Raw genomic sequence first — 13,993 nt, 5'->3', positions numbered from 1 at the left:
TTTAATCAGGTCTGATGAATTATTTTCTCTAACTACAGTCACCACGGTATCATATGGTTTCTCCTATGCATATTTCCTCCTGTACGTCGGTCGAATGACTGGGGTAGGCGGAGCCTAGGAGGGATCATATGACCAGCTTTGCTGGGCTCTTTACCATTTCCTGTTGGGGAAGAGAATATCCCACAAGTAAGGATGACGCCGTGGACCGGACACACCGTTGGAGAAAGTAATTTATCAGGTAAGCATAAATTCTGTTTTATTGTGGGTACATGGCCATAAAACACAATAATCACTTTCTATTTTGTCTCCCTCACGCTAGTGCTCCTTTTTTTTAATTTCTCTTTTTTTTTTTTTTTTTTCTGTGTCTCCATTTTAGGTATCGCTAATATGTCGCTTTACACTGAGCTTTAAAACACTTCACTACACACACAGTATAGATTTCACTAGACCCTATTCACTAGTTTGGCACATTTCCCCCTCTTTTTTTATAGCACAACAAGGTCTTTCTATCCAATGGATAGATTTGTATCACACTCTAAAGGTAATTCACAAGCCATGGCCCCCAAGAATAAAGAGAAAAAAAACCTAAATCTTTAGCTACTAATACTGACTACTTTTCTGAACAGAATGAATGCCTACCTCTCAACTGGGAACTAACAGAAGTAATCACACAAATTTCACATTTAATCACTCCACAATTAGAGAGTCTTAAATAAGAAATTAAAACTGATATTAACAATTTAACTACTGAAGTAAGACAATTTGCTTCCAGGATCACCGAGGTAGAGACTAGAGTATCAGAATTAGAAGATAGAACAAATATAATAGAACAAGATAGTCTATCTTATGATAAGAAGCTATCCACAGCCTTGTTGAGGTTAGAGGATCTTGAAGATCGCTCGGAATAATCTTTGTATCATAGGATTGCCTGAAACGCCTGAATATCAGGATCTTTTTGAATTTGCTGCAGTTAAACGTCCACAATTATTGGGGATGCAAGACATAGGTGCCCCAATACAAATGGAAAAAATACATAGAGTTGGCATCCAACAAAAAAATTTGAATGGTATCACTAGACACAGACCAATAGTTATGACATTTTTGAAATTTCAAGATAAATTAGCATATCTTACCTATTACAGAAAAGCAAAATCACTTATGAGCGGCCAAAATAAAATCCTCTTATTCCAGGATTTCTCTGCGGAGACTTCTTTGAAAAGGAAAGAAATGTCCCCTTTTTGTACAAAATTATTGAAAAGGAATTTTAATGTCAGAATGCTCTACCCAGCAAAATTATTAATCCATATGAATGGAGAAAATAAAATCTTAAATACTCCAGCAGAAGCTAATCAATTCTGTGCAGATAATGGAGTGGAATAAATGCTTGTTATGTATTTTACATTGGATGTTATATGAATACTAAGTTTGATGTTATATTTTTGTGTTTTTATGGGGTTTTTTTTGTCAGAATCTGCTCCCTCTGACTGCGCATGCTCTGTATGATGTAATCGCACTCCACACATGTTAAATAGGAATGTGTGGAATGCGATTATGTCAATCAGCAATGTGCGCACTCAGAGGGAGCAGGTTCTGACAAGGAAGTTGTGTCGGATCTTGCTGCCCCTACGCATGCGCTGTTGAAATGTAATACTGTCACACAAATTAAAAGTGCATTATATATATATATATATATATATATATATATATATATATATATATATATATATATATATATATATATAGCGCAAAGTTCAATCACTTCTCACGGGTTATGAAAAATAAAATGATGAAAGCGCATTGTCGCATATTTCATTACCGTGAGAAGTGATTGAGCTTTGCCCTGTGTGTGTGTATATATTTGACTGATCCATATTTGACTGTTCTCTTCAAACAGCACTTTGTTCTAGATGCACCGTGTTAAGGAAAACGTACACAGTGCAGCCAGAGTCGAATGTGGAGCAGTGCAGCAAAGCGAAAGTGCTGACATTTCCTGCATGCGTCTGATTCTTTCTGCAGACATGCTGCATTTTCTGCGATGACATCTCATATTACAGCATTTTCTGCCTTGGGGCACATATCTATCTCTAAATATTCTCAGCAGAGATGATCAAATAAGAAACTGCTAAATAGTAGGGGGTAAACGTTTGTTTAAACAGATTTACTTTCATTTGCATGGTATTTTGAGTTTACTGTCCCTTTTAATATTGAATACAACATTTATGCAAAAGAAATCCGCAGTTAAAACTGTCAAATCAAAAATTGCTTTATGCCTGACAGAGAATGCATGTTTGTGCACTACTCGTGATGTTTTAATTGTTCATATTCTGTTGTCTGAACCATATATAAAGGGCAAAATGATCTTACATAAGCTACTAGAAAGTATTTATTAATATGACCTTCCAGCTGAGGTAAACTATTGCGTTGCAAACCATTTTCTAGAATATCTTTAGGGAATGCTGTCAAAATGGTCACCATCTACAGCATATTAAGAAATGTTACAGTTAACATCCAGTTCACAGGTACAGCAAGTAACTAATTCTTTTGGTGCAGTAATTTCCCTATGTCCCTATTTTCCCTATTGCTTTGTTGTTGTCTCTAAAGTTCTGATTTTAGATTGTCGTATTCCTGGATTTTGTGTGAGAATTTAAAAAAATAAAACTGGAACTTAAATTATAATAATATTGCAAAAAAGCTGGTTTAACGTTCAAAACAAATTTTAAAGGGCATTTTAAACTATTCCCTGGTTTAAATAAACTCTTTATCTGACTAACTGTAGTTTGATTTATACATTTTCTTTTTAAAGCTGTTCACGACTTTTTATTTTCATTGTGTTTAATCTCACTATTGAACAAACATCATATGAAGAAATTGGAAAATACAGCCTTGACTATTTTAAAAAACAAACAAAATACAATTAAATATAAAGATAAAAATACCTAGAATAGTAAAGAGTAGGCACCCATGTACACAGTTACTGTCGCTTTATTTTAAATGAATAATAAAAAATAAGGCAACACTATTACAGTACTCTTTTCATTAAAGGGGCAGTTTACTCAAAATTTTTCTCCCCTTTAATTTGTTCCCAATGATCCACTTTACCTGCTGGAGTGTATTAAATTGTTTACAAGTAGCTCCTTTACCCTTATATTGGCATTTGAAATTGTTGATTTAGCATGTGGTATCCCCACCTATTCTGAAAGTTTGTGGCCGCGCGTACCAGCTATAGATAAGCTTTGTAAACACAGCCAGCAGAAGAAATTACAATCCAGTGGGATATAGCAGAGATAAGGTAATAAAATGTTGATTTTCCATTGTTCTCTCAAAGTACTGGTGATTGTTTTAAGGACAGATATAAGATAAAGAAGCAGGTATATGTGCACAATGTGATACAGCAATGAGATCTGATTATACCTACAAGCTCAACCCATTTTATTAGGTTGTGGCTTCAAAACACAAAATCAGAGCTTTAATATACACAAATAAACCTTAAAAAGCTATTTTTCATACATTTTTTACTCTGCAGTTGGCAAAAAAAGCAATTGTAAACACATTAAGGGAAAAACTATTTTACAGTATACTGTCCCTTTAATATAAGTAACTAAGTGCCTAAACTTACTTTCTGCCCTAAAAAGGTTTTTGATGTGAGCATGTTATCTTTTTTTTTCTCATTGACATCTGATGCAGGTCGTATGTTTCTTTTATTGCCAGTTTTTGTTATTACTAAGTCTGAATATGCTCTTGTAGAGCTCATTACAAACTGTTCTTAGTTTCTTTAGGAATTAAATGTATTAAAAAGTATATACTACAAAAGTCTTGAGCATAAAGTATGTGTGTGTGTGCATTATATATATATATATATATATATATATATATATATATATATATATATAACATATTAATACCCATAGTTTTGGAATAGGGTGTCCAATAAGCTCATATAGATGTGATGGTCAAGTGCCCTTGTACTTTTGACTATATAGTGTTTGTGTGTGTTTTTGTTATATTCAGATTTGCAAAAAATGCTTCTGAGAAGTTATCATCGGTTTTGTGATAAACTTTCATGTGCTGGCATGAGTTTGAAATGTACTACTGTGCATTTCATATTCCTTCTCAGTCTACAATTTATGTATAGCACAACCATATCCCAGTATTGCTCCACTCCTATTCACTCTCAGCACAGTGCTTAAAAGGATATAAACATCCAAATTAAACTTTCATGGCTAAGATAGAGCATGCAATTTTAAGAGACTTTTCTGGTTACTCATATTATAAAATGTACTTCTTTTCTTAGTATCCTTTGTTCAGGGCTCGACAAACCCAGGAGCCTGGGAGCCACTGACTCCTAGAATTTTACCCCTGGCTCCTAACTTTTTGGGTTATTCTCCATATATCTATATACAAATCCAACTGTCTGGCTCCTAAAAATATGCCTGGCTCCTAATGTTTGAACATATTTGTCAAGCACTGCCTTTGTTAAAAAAAAAAAAAAAAACATACCTGGGTACGGTCAGGGGGCAGCATTGCATTTCTGGGAACTAGCTGGTGATTGGTGGCTGCATATATGTCTCGTCATTGGCTCGCCAGATGTATTCAGCTAAGTCCCTGTAGTGTGTTGCGATTTTTGAGCTGACAAAAGTGTTGTATACAAGCAATAGTACAATACTTTTCTTTTTACAACTCTTCAACATCTCTATAGTATTAAAAATAAGGCACAATGTTCATCAGCATATAAATGTTGAGTTTCATGTCCATTTAATTAATTGCTTATGGCTTAGAAAAATCAGAGACCATTATATAAATATATAATGTGTGTATATATTTTTAACTACACTCTTTGAATCATGCAACTTTAATTTTGATTTCAATGTTCCTTTTAATTATGAATAGGTTAGCTCTGCTTTTTTTTTTTTTTTTTTTTTTAAACATCATCAAGAGCAAATGGGTCATACTCTTTGTAAGCTTATATGTTTAAAGGGACATAAACCCATTTTTTTTTTCTTGATTCAGATAGAACATATAATTTTAAACAACTTTCGATTTAAAGTGAAGGTAAAGTTAGCTCTATTGTATGAGTACATGTTAAAATTCATTCATATTTTTTTTAAAATTTAGCATATAAACTCACTTATCTCTGTTTTTGCATTGAATTTTCAGCGCTTTCAAAACAACCCTTTTTTTTTTTTTTTTTTTTTTTTTCCCCTTGCCGGTCACGTTCTTGAAAAAGCCAATTGAAAACTTGGCCATTAGACGGCCGTCATTTGACGTCATTGCTTTACTTGAAGATTTGCGCATGCGTTGCCATTATTTCCTCCCTTATTAGAGAAGCTCACTCCTGTGCTCGCTCCAGTTTAGCGCATGTGCAATACTGATTGCTTCAAGTAACCATTGAATACGTCGGATTGAAAGGGACAATTTCAACAGTATCTGCCGCATAATTCCTGTATGTTACAATTTTCAGAAGCGCTGCTATTTCTTCATTTTAAAGATTTCTTCATTACAAAAACGATTAGAGTAACGCATGCGCATAGGTAATCGTCGGCGAAATGTGCACATGCGCAATTAGTTAAGTACACGAGAACGCTCTTTTGAGATACGTATAGAACGGGTGGGACCGCTCTATACGTAAGAGTGTCGAAAACCAGGAAATGGATGATGGGAGGAGTAAATACCGGCACAGTAAGTAAATATAAATCGTTTGTAATAAAAAAAATACATATTGAAATGCTGGAAAAAAAGTTAGCGATCACACTATTTAGAATATAAGTAATAGAATTATGCTGAAAAAACGTCCATACTTTAACTTCACTTTAATTATATTTTAAAATGTTTCATGTTTTCTTAGTATGCTTTGTTGAAAAGCAGGAAGATAAACCTCAGGAGCGTGCACGTGTCTGCAGCACTGTATAGCAGCAGTTTTGCAAGACTGTTATACATTTGCAGGAGCAGTAGATGACATCCCATTTTTACAATAGAAGTAAATTGCAAACTTTTTGGGTTTCAGGTCCCATTCATTTTTAATAACAAAGTTAAGTAGTGTCGGACACTCTTCTGATCCAGCGTTTTTGTTTTGTGTTTTTTTTTTTTTTCTAATTCAAGTTTGTCACTGCATGCTCCGTAGACTGAAGCGAGTATGCGCCCCAGTATCCTCACTTTCCCTTCCTAGTTTATAGATGTCTTGTGCATCCAGCACTGTCTGCCATTGTAGACCATGCATAGAAACTGCATGGCGATTATAAAACCTATTCTGCAGTGATAGAACAAACTTGCATTATGCCATTGTGCTACTCACAAAAGGCAACTGCAAAAATGATGTAAATATAAATTATAAATGATGCACAGTACCTTTTTTTCCCCCACCACTTTCTAATTTATAAACTAACTAAAAAAAATGATATAGTAATAATTTACAGTATTATAGTTAAAGGGATAGAAAAGTCAAAATTAAACTTGCATGATTCAGATAGAGCAGGTCATTTTAAGATACTTTTAAATTCACTTCTGTTTTCTAATGTGCTTCGTTCTCTTATTATCCCTTGTTAAAAAAATGAATACGCACATATCCTACACTAGTGGGAGCTGCTGCTAATTGGTGCCTGCACACATTTGTCTCTTGTGATTGGCTAAATAGATCTTTTCAGCTTCCTGTTAGTAGTGCAATGCTGTCCATTCAGCAGTGGATAACAAGAGAATGAAGAAAATTTGATAATAGAATTAAATTATAAAGTTGCTTAAAATGGTTTGTTCTATCTGAATCGTAAAAGAAAATGTTGGGGTTTACAATCCCTTTAAGTACAATGTGATAAAAAATAAAAATAATACAAAACTTTTGCATTCTTTTTATTCCATTTTATAAAATGCATCAGACAGGCACTGTAATATGTAGTGCTCACATTTTACTTTCTGTCTAAACTAGCTTGTCACAAATGCAACAGACATTCATTACTGGCTAGAGTGTTTCTGAATCATTTCATTGGCTTGCTTGGAATTCTTTTAATTCCATCAAATTAATTATTATTATTGTCCTTTTAATATTAATAATTATTGACCAGAAAAGTCCCATGCTTTGATTAAAGGGACATTAAACACCTTGTTGCTATAGAATAACATACCAGCCAAGTGAAAATATATTGCAAAGTTGTTTCATTACAAATAACTGAACATTTTATATAAACTTCTCAAGGGGTTTACTATCACTTTAAAACAGCCCATTGTATCATTGCTGCTATGTTCACATCTAGATAAACAGGGTAAATAACAAAATGCAGAAGGCGACGTAGAGGCTTTATCTCTAGTACATGTAAAATAGGCATTTGCGTCCTTGGCAGTTAATGAGCCCTTTGTTAGACAGAGATCACATTCTGTAACCATTTTCTTTTGCAAAGTTTAGTATATAAGTTTAAAGTGATTGTGAATATAAAACGTCATTTTCTGACAACAGTGCAATCATTAAGCAATTTATAGATATTCTACAAACATCCATAATTTATTTTTTTCTGTATAAATCTGTTTTCAAACTTGTGCCTAGAGAAGTACAATTTAGTACTAAGCTATGATATGGCTACACACTACACTGTGATTGCTTAAAGGGTCATTAAACTGCTTGAACACAAGTATAGTAGCCTGGTTACTACTGCTTCTTGCAGTTCACTTTAAAGCTGTTCTCTTAGTTTAACACATGAAAGAAGCCAATTGGTAAAGCTTTGCATCATCATACTGGGTGCTGCCATCTTGGTACATAGGTATTGTTGCACCCTGTGTGCTTTCACAGATCAGTATTTTGCAGACTTTTTGACAGCTTTACTTGCACTTTGGGTTAGCTTGCCCAATAGAAATCAGAAGAGTTATGTTTTTACATTTCATTTTACTCCTATTTAAAAGTTACATAACAATTATAAAAAAGCCCTTTACAAATAATATATGGCAATGCATCCTTGGATGATACTGCTTGTCAAGAAGACAACAATATCAGAAATCTGTGACTGAGCACCGCTTCTGTCATTGGGTACAAGAATACTTAAAGGGACATGAAACCCAACATTTTTCAATCATGATTCAGATAGAGAATACAATTTTAAACAACTTTCCAATGATCTAATTTGCTTCTTTCTTCGGATATCCTTTGTTGAAGAAATAGCAATGCACATGGGTGAGCTAATCACACACTAATCTATGTGCAGCCAACAATCAGCAGCTACTGAGCATATTTTCATATGGTTTTCAACAAAGGACATCAAGAGGATGACGCAAATTAGATAATAGAAGTAAATAGGAAAGTTGTTTAAAATTGCATGCTTTTTCTAAATCAAGAAAGAAAATTTGTGTTACATGTCCCTTTAAATTCCAAGATAGCGGCACCCAGTGGGAAGATGCAGAGCTTCACTAACTAGCACTTTTGAAGGGTTACAATAGGAGAATAGCTATTGAACTAAGCTGCAGGCACAGGATAAAAAAACAATATCATAGCTACTCTAGTTGCATCTATCAGTTCAATAACACTTTAAAACAGTGTACAAACGTATTTACAGTTATCCCTAATTGGTCACATTTAAAGGGGCAGTCTACACTAAAATGGTTATTGTTTAAAAAGATAGATAGATAACGTCTTTACTACCCATTCCCCAAGCTTTGCACGACCAACATTGATATATTAATATACTTTATAACATTTAAACCTCTAAATGTCTGCCTGTTTCTAAGCCACCAAAGACAGCCTCTTATCAAATGCTTTTTTATTTGCTTTTCACAACAGGAGACTGCTAGTTCATGTGGTCTATATAGATAACATTGTGTTCACCCCCATGGAGTTATTTAAGATTTGGCACAAGACAGTACTAAATGCAACTTAATATATAATAAATAAAAAGTCATGTGATCAGGAGGCTGTCAGAAGATGCTTAGATACAAGGTAATCACAGAGGTAATATGTGTACTAAAGGGTTGGTTATGCCAAACTGGGGAATGGGAAATAACGGGATTATCTATCTTTTAAAACAAAAAACATTTCTATTGTAGACTGTCCCTTTAAGATAAATGCACTGACCAGGTTTTAGTTTTCAAGAGTTCGGATTTTTGATGTGCAAAATTAACAGTCTCTGAATTGATGATATACTATGCACATATTTAAAAAATAATCAATTTTAATGTCCCCATAATGGGACAGGAAACCAGAAAATATTTCAGTTCAAAATACTTTTTTTTTTTCCCTCAGGTAGCCTTTCTTGATGATAAAGCAGGAATTCATAAAACGTTTTTAATCTGTTTAATTTTATCAAGTAATGTGTATCTGGAAAACCTCTCCTGGCCACCACTGTGAGAATGCATTCTTTTTCAACCTTTCTTCAGCAGGTGTTACAACCAAAGTGAGACCGTAACTCACACTTCATAGACCATGTATTATGCATGCTCCCGTGATTGCACTCCCTATCTTCTTGTATTTAAACATTGGCAGCGTGTCTGCAACAAAAAGCAGAGGATAGACTGTCAGCGGGGGAAAGTGCTCAAGTCGCCTATGGAGTATGTAGTATAGCTCCTTGCCTCCTGCTAAAGAATAGCTGAAACAGATGAACAGAACAGTTTTCATGTTTACTATCACAACACTAGACCTCGGTGTAGGGGCGGAACTACTATTGGTGCAGCAGGGATAGTGGCACCAGGGCCCAAGTGCTGGAGGGACGGGACCATAGTAGCCTCTATACAGAGACGTGTGCAGAATGTGTGCAATAAAATTGCAGGGGAGCTGTTTATTAGTGCAGGTTGACAGTCTATCAATCTATCTGTCTGTCCTAAAAATCATTCTACAGAGCAGCATGTATATTATTACTATTGCCTACTACTTTGAAGTCCCAAACCATCTTAGGATATTGACTAATTCATTTTTTCTTCTAAATATTTTCTTTCATGTAAAATGTTTGATATTAAATTATGTACCAAAATAACTTTTTATCTACTTATTAATAATGCTTACCTTTTGATCAGCAGAAAGTGAGTAACAAATTGTATGTTTGTTGAAAATATTATACAATTATTAAGAATTTTAAAAAAGTAATTTGTTACATTTGATTATTATATATAAATTTATTTTTATTTACTTTTTTGCAGAGACGTGGAGCTATTTCTTATGACAGCTCTGACCAAACTGCTTTGTACATTCGTATGCTTGGTAAGTAAATAACTTTGTTACACTTTTGCTGTTGATTTAGTTTACTGTATTTGGTCTATTGTACAATGAGAGACCAGAAGGCTATAGTTTAAAATTGACCAGAGTTTCCTTTCAAAAATATATTTTAAAAAAAAGTATAAAAAAAAATATATATATATATATATAATGTTTTTACTGTTCTACATGACGGGGCACACATGTATATATGCCTTGTGCACCTAGCTTCAAACACACCTGCGCAGAAAGCTTATTATGAGTTATTGATGACTCACTGATGAATACATGCATGGCGTTTAACTGAAGGTCCATGGAGCATATGTAGCGATACCCCCCCCCCCCCTCAAAGTAAAAGCTATCCCTGAGAGAACATAGATTTTTGTGTTTGTGTGTTCAACGTAGAAAAATGTTTAATTTTCAGACATATGCAAACATTTAACATTGGAAGGGTTGAGGTTATTGACTACATACTCTGTAAAGATTTGTGGCTGGTTTTTTTTATATACAGGTGACTGGTTGTAATTTACAAGAACTATGTCCTAGCAAAGTAAAAGGAAATGGTGAGACCACCACTTCTGCAAACACAGTCCTTTAATTAAAGTAAATTGGGTACATCATCTCAAAAAGGGGCTCCTGCAGAGCTGACACGTTTCCCACATGCGCTTCCTCAGAAATACTTTGTCCTAGCCCGATCTAAAACAACAAGTAAAACAAAATTAAAGCATAGGTTCCCTAAAAGTGAGATATCATTTGTGAAAGCCTTGGATATATTGCTGTGCTTGTCTTCCTTTACACCACGGCTCAGCAAACCCTGGAGTCAGGGAGCTACTGGCTCCTAGAATTTTACCTTTAGTTCCTAACTTTTTGGGTTATTCTCTAGTTATCTTCATACAAATACCAATGTCTGGCTCCTAACAATATGCATGCTTTCTAAATATTAACTAAACTGTAAACAGATTTTGACCTTATTCTTCTAAGCCATTGCTTATTTTTTTTCCAGTAGACCAAGCACTTTTAGTTTGCAGAAATTACCAAATAAAATAACACACATAAAAATTTAACTTTTTTTTCTTCAAAATCATTTTTTATAGTATAAAAACAGCATGGGAGTTTTTTTCCTCTATGAATTTGCTCAGTTAAAAGATTTTTAATAAAGTGAAAAAGAGTCTTTCAGTGTTGATCCTGCCATGAATTGTGTTCCTGTACCCTGGTTGATGAACTAATGTTTGATGGAAGTGTGGCTGTCAAGTTAAAGAATTACAGATATATATACACCAATATTTAGGATTATATTTTATTCAGTGAAAAATAAAAAATATATTTTTTATATTTTGTTACTTGCAATGTATTCACAGATAAGTAGGATTAAAATTAATTTACTATAAAACCATTAGGTACATTTTAAAATTACACAAAATGTAAAATATTTCCAGCCCTAATCATCCTATATAGAATTTTACACAATGAGAGCGTCCACGAGGCTTGACGTGTGGGATTAAATTCCTGCTACTAGGATGAAGCAAAGATATCCCAAACACCAAGTGTGTTTAAACCCTCCCACCTCCTTGCACAACTCAGTTCATTCTTTGCCTCCCAGGAGTAGGTAACTCTTTGAGGTGCTCCAGATTCTACAATGAAATGGGTTCTTAGACCTATGTGAGACCTGTTACCCCTCTTTGTCAGGAACCTTTGATACTGTGGTATCACTATTACACTTCATTAAGATTTTCATGTAGTTAATCTTTATACTTTTTTATGATAGTTTATTGCACTGTATGGTGTTAACGCAGCATTATTAGTAGTTATTCATTATACCTTGCACTAAAAAGTGATACATCATTATTACTGTGTAGTACACTCTATGCTTTCTCTGTATGTGTCCTCTTAACTTTTGAACCAAATAAATCCCCCCAGCAGTATCATTTTCAGATCCATTGGAGGGGAGATCCACTGACTATAACTTTTTACAAGTTATGTGTCTACTTTGCAAGACTGTTCCAGTTTGTTCTCCAGCGCAGTTGTGTAGTGCCAGTGTACCTCATGTAATACACTCTGGTTAATCTGTCCATAATTTTCCCTCTAGGACTATATGCTTTAATCCTGTGTATTTTACACAGGGAGTTCCAATGGATTTTTCTCCAGAATTTAAAAAATTGTTTATGCCCTATTCTTTCTGAGGTATCGACCAGGACCTATTGTCTCAATGTTCACTATGGTATCAAGATCTAAAGACTATAAATTTCATGGCGTGGTGGTTGAACGCCTAATTTTGAAGCACAGAGGTTTCTATGATGCAGTAGTCACCACGCTTTTGCAAACTAGAAAGCCAGTAACTAGGAAAATATATCACAAGATATGGAAGGTATATTGTCCATCTTAATACAGGGAGAGTCCACAGCTGCATTCATTACTTATGGGAAATACTGAACCTGGCCACCAGGAGGAGGCAAAGACACCCCAGCCAAAGGTTTAAATACCTCCCCCACTTCCCTCATCCCCCAGTAATTCTTTGCCTTTCGTCACAGGAGGTTTGCAGAGAAGTGTCAGAAGTAGTTCCTTAGGAAGGGTATCTGCCCTTCGATATGGGTCTGGAGTTTTAAGAAGTCTTGTCAGCCTTTCAGTGAGAGCATTGATGAAAGATAGTATGGAGATGTAGGGAGAGTCTTTCTGCAAAGCCATCCAGACTCATGTTAACAGCTCCTTAAGCAATCAGCTTTGACGAGTTTTGCTGCCTGCTTTCCTCACTCAAGTCCATGTCAGAAGCGCTTCTACCATCTGTCAAATTAGAAGGACCATGTTACTGTTCCACGGCATAGATTCCGGTAAGATCGTTTCATTTTTTACACACATGTTGACGATAGAAGACAGGGTCACAGTGGGACTCCTTTATCTTTATGGAGTCGGGTTAATATCTCCTGAGGGGGATTATTGAACAGTGTTTTTTTTTAATCATATTTGTTATGTGATTTTGACTGCTTATGTGTAAGAGATGTTTGGTCTCATAGACTGATATGGAGCGTACAGATTATTTTTCATTTTGAGAGCTGCACAGTTTTGTTAAGCTGGCACGCTTTTTCTGTTGCAGGGGCGGTTCTGCGTGATGCACCATGTGACCGGGAGTGGTCAAGTTTTTTCCGATACCTGACTTAGTATGTGTGGAGAGGAGTCAACGTCTCTACCTGTCTTCGTCATAGGAGGTGGTGAGTGCCCCAGCCATTGGGGGTAGAAGGTGCCGGTTGTTCTTTCTTTAATTTAAATTAGACAAGTTATGGAGGATTCTGATTTTTTTAGAGGGAGATCCCTCTGATACAGAATTTGATACCTGTGTATATTGTATGGAGGCCTAGGTAGCCCAGCCCTCTCAATTATGTTCCATATGCCACAATAGGGTGTTCTCATTAACCAATGTTGAGATGTTAGAGACCACTGAGCAGTCTGCCTCTGACGATTCCTCGTCCCGTGAGGTGTGTACCCTAGATTCTTCTGTTCCTACACATGCAGTTTCCCAGAGTACCGCTGCTCCTTCGCCTGAAGGGGGCTTTTTTCCACCAGAGGTTACCGTGCAGTTCAGCATGGCCATCTCTACGGCCTTGCTACATGCAAGTGAAGGGTGAATTCATGCACTCCTGCCGAGGGACCGTCGTGTAAAATGACGATTGTTTCCGATCAGTCATCTGGGGATGTGGTTCCCTCTGAGGCTTCAGAGGTAGGACCTCCAGGGTCGGAATTTGCTTAGTTGATTCCTCCGACTGAGGAGGATTTAGCATTTAGATTTAGAATTGCATGCCTGCGTTTACTTGTGAGAGAAGTTTTGGCAATGCTAGAGACTCCCAGTAC

The 13,993-nt window shown here is 35.4% G+C and overlaps 1 protein-coding gene across 4 annotated transcripts in view; it reads left to right on the top strand.

The window, feature by feature from the left end:
• Positions 1 to 13,993, top strand: part of PDE7A (phosphodiesterase 7A) — a 302,393-nt gene that overhangs the window by 96,593 nt on the left and 191,807 nt on the right. For all 4 annotated transcript variants that reach the window (XM_053715083.1, XM_053715081.1, XM_053715082.1 and 1 more), the window contains exon 2: positions 10,099 to 10,159. In XM_053715083.1, the coding sequence (XP_053571058.1) occupies positions 10,099 to 10,159 (61 nt within the window). The remainder of the gene's footprint in view (positions 1 to 10,098; positions 10,160 to 13,993) is intronic.

The sequence above is a fragment of the Bombina bombina genome, chromosome 5 (genome assembly GCF_027579735.1).
Source record: "Bombina bombina isolate aBomBom1 chromosome 5, aBomBom1.pri, whole genome shotgun sequence".
Lineage (NCBI taxonomy): Eukaryota > Metazoa > Chordata > Amphibia > Anura > Bombinatoridae > Bombina > Bombina bombina.
Note: the sequence above shows the minus strand (reverse complement) of the source record. Positions and strands in the feature narration are given on the sequence as shown.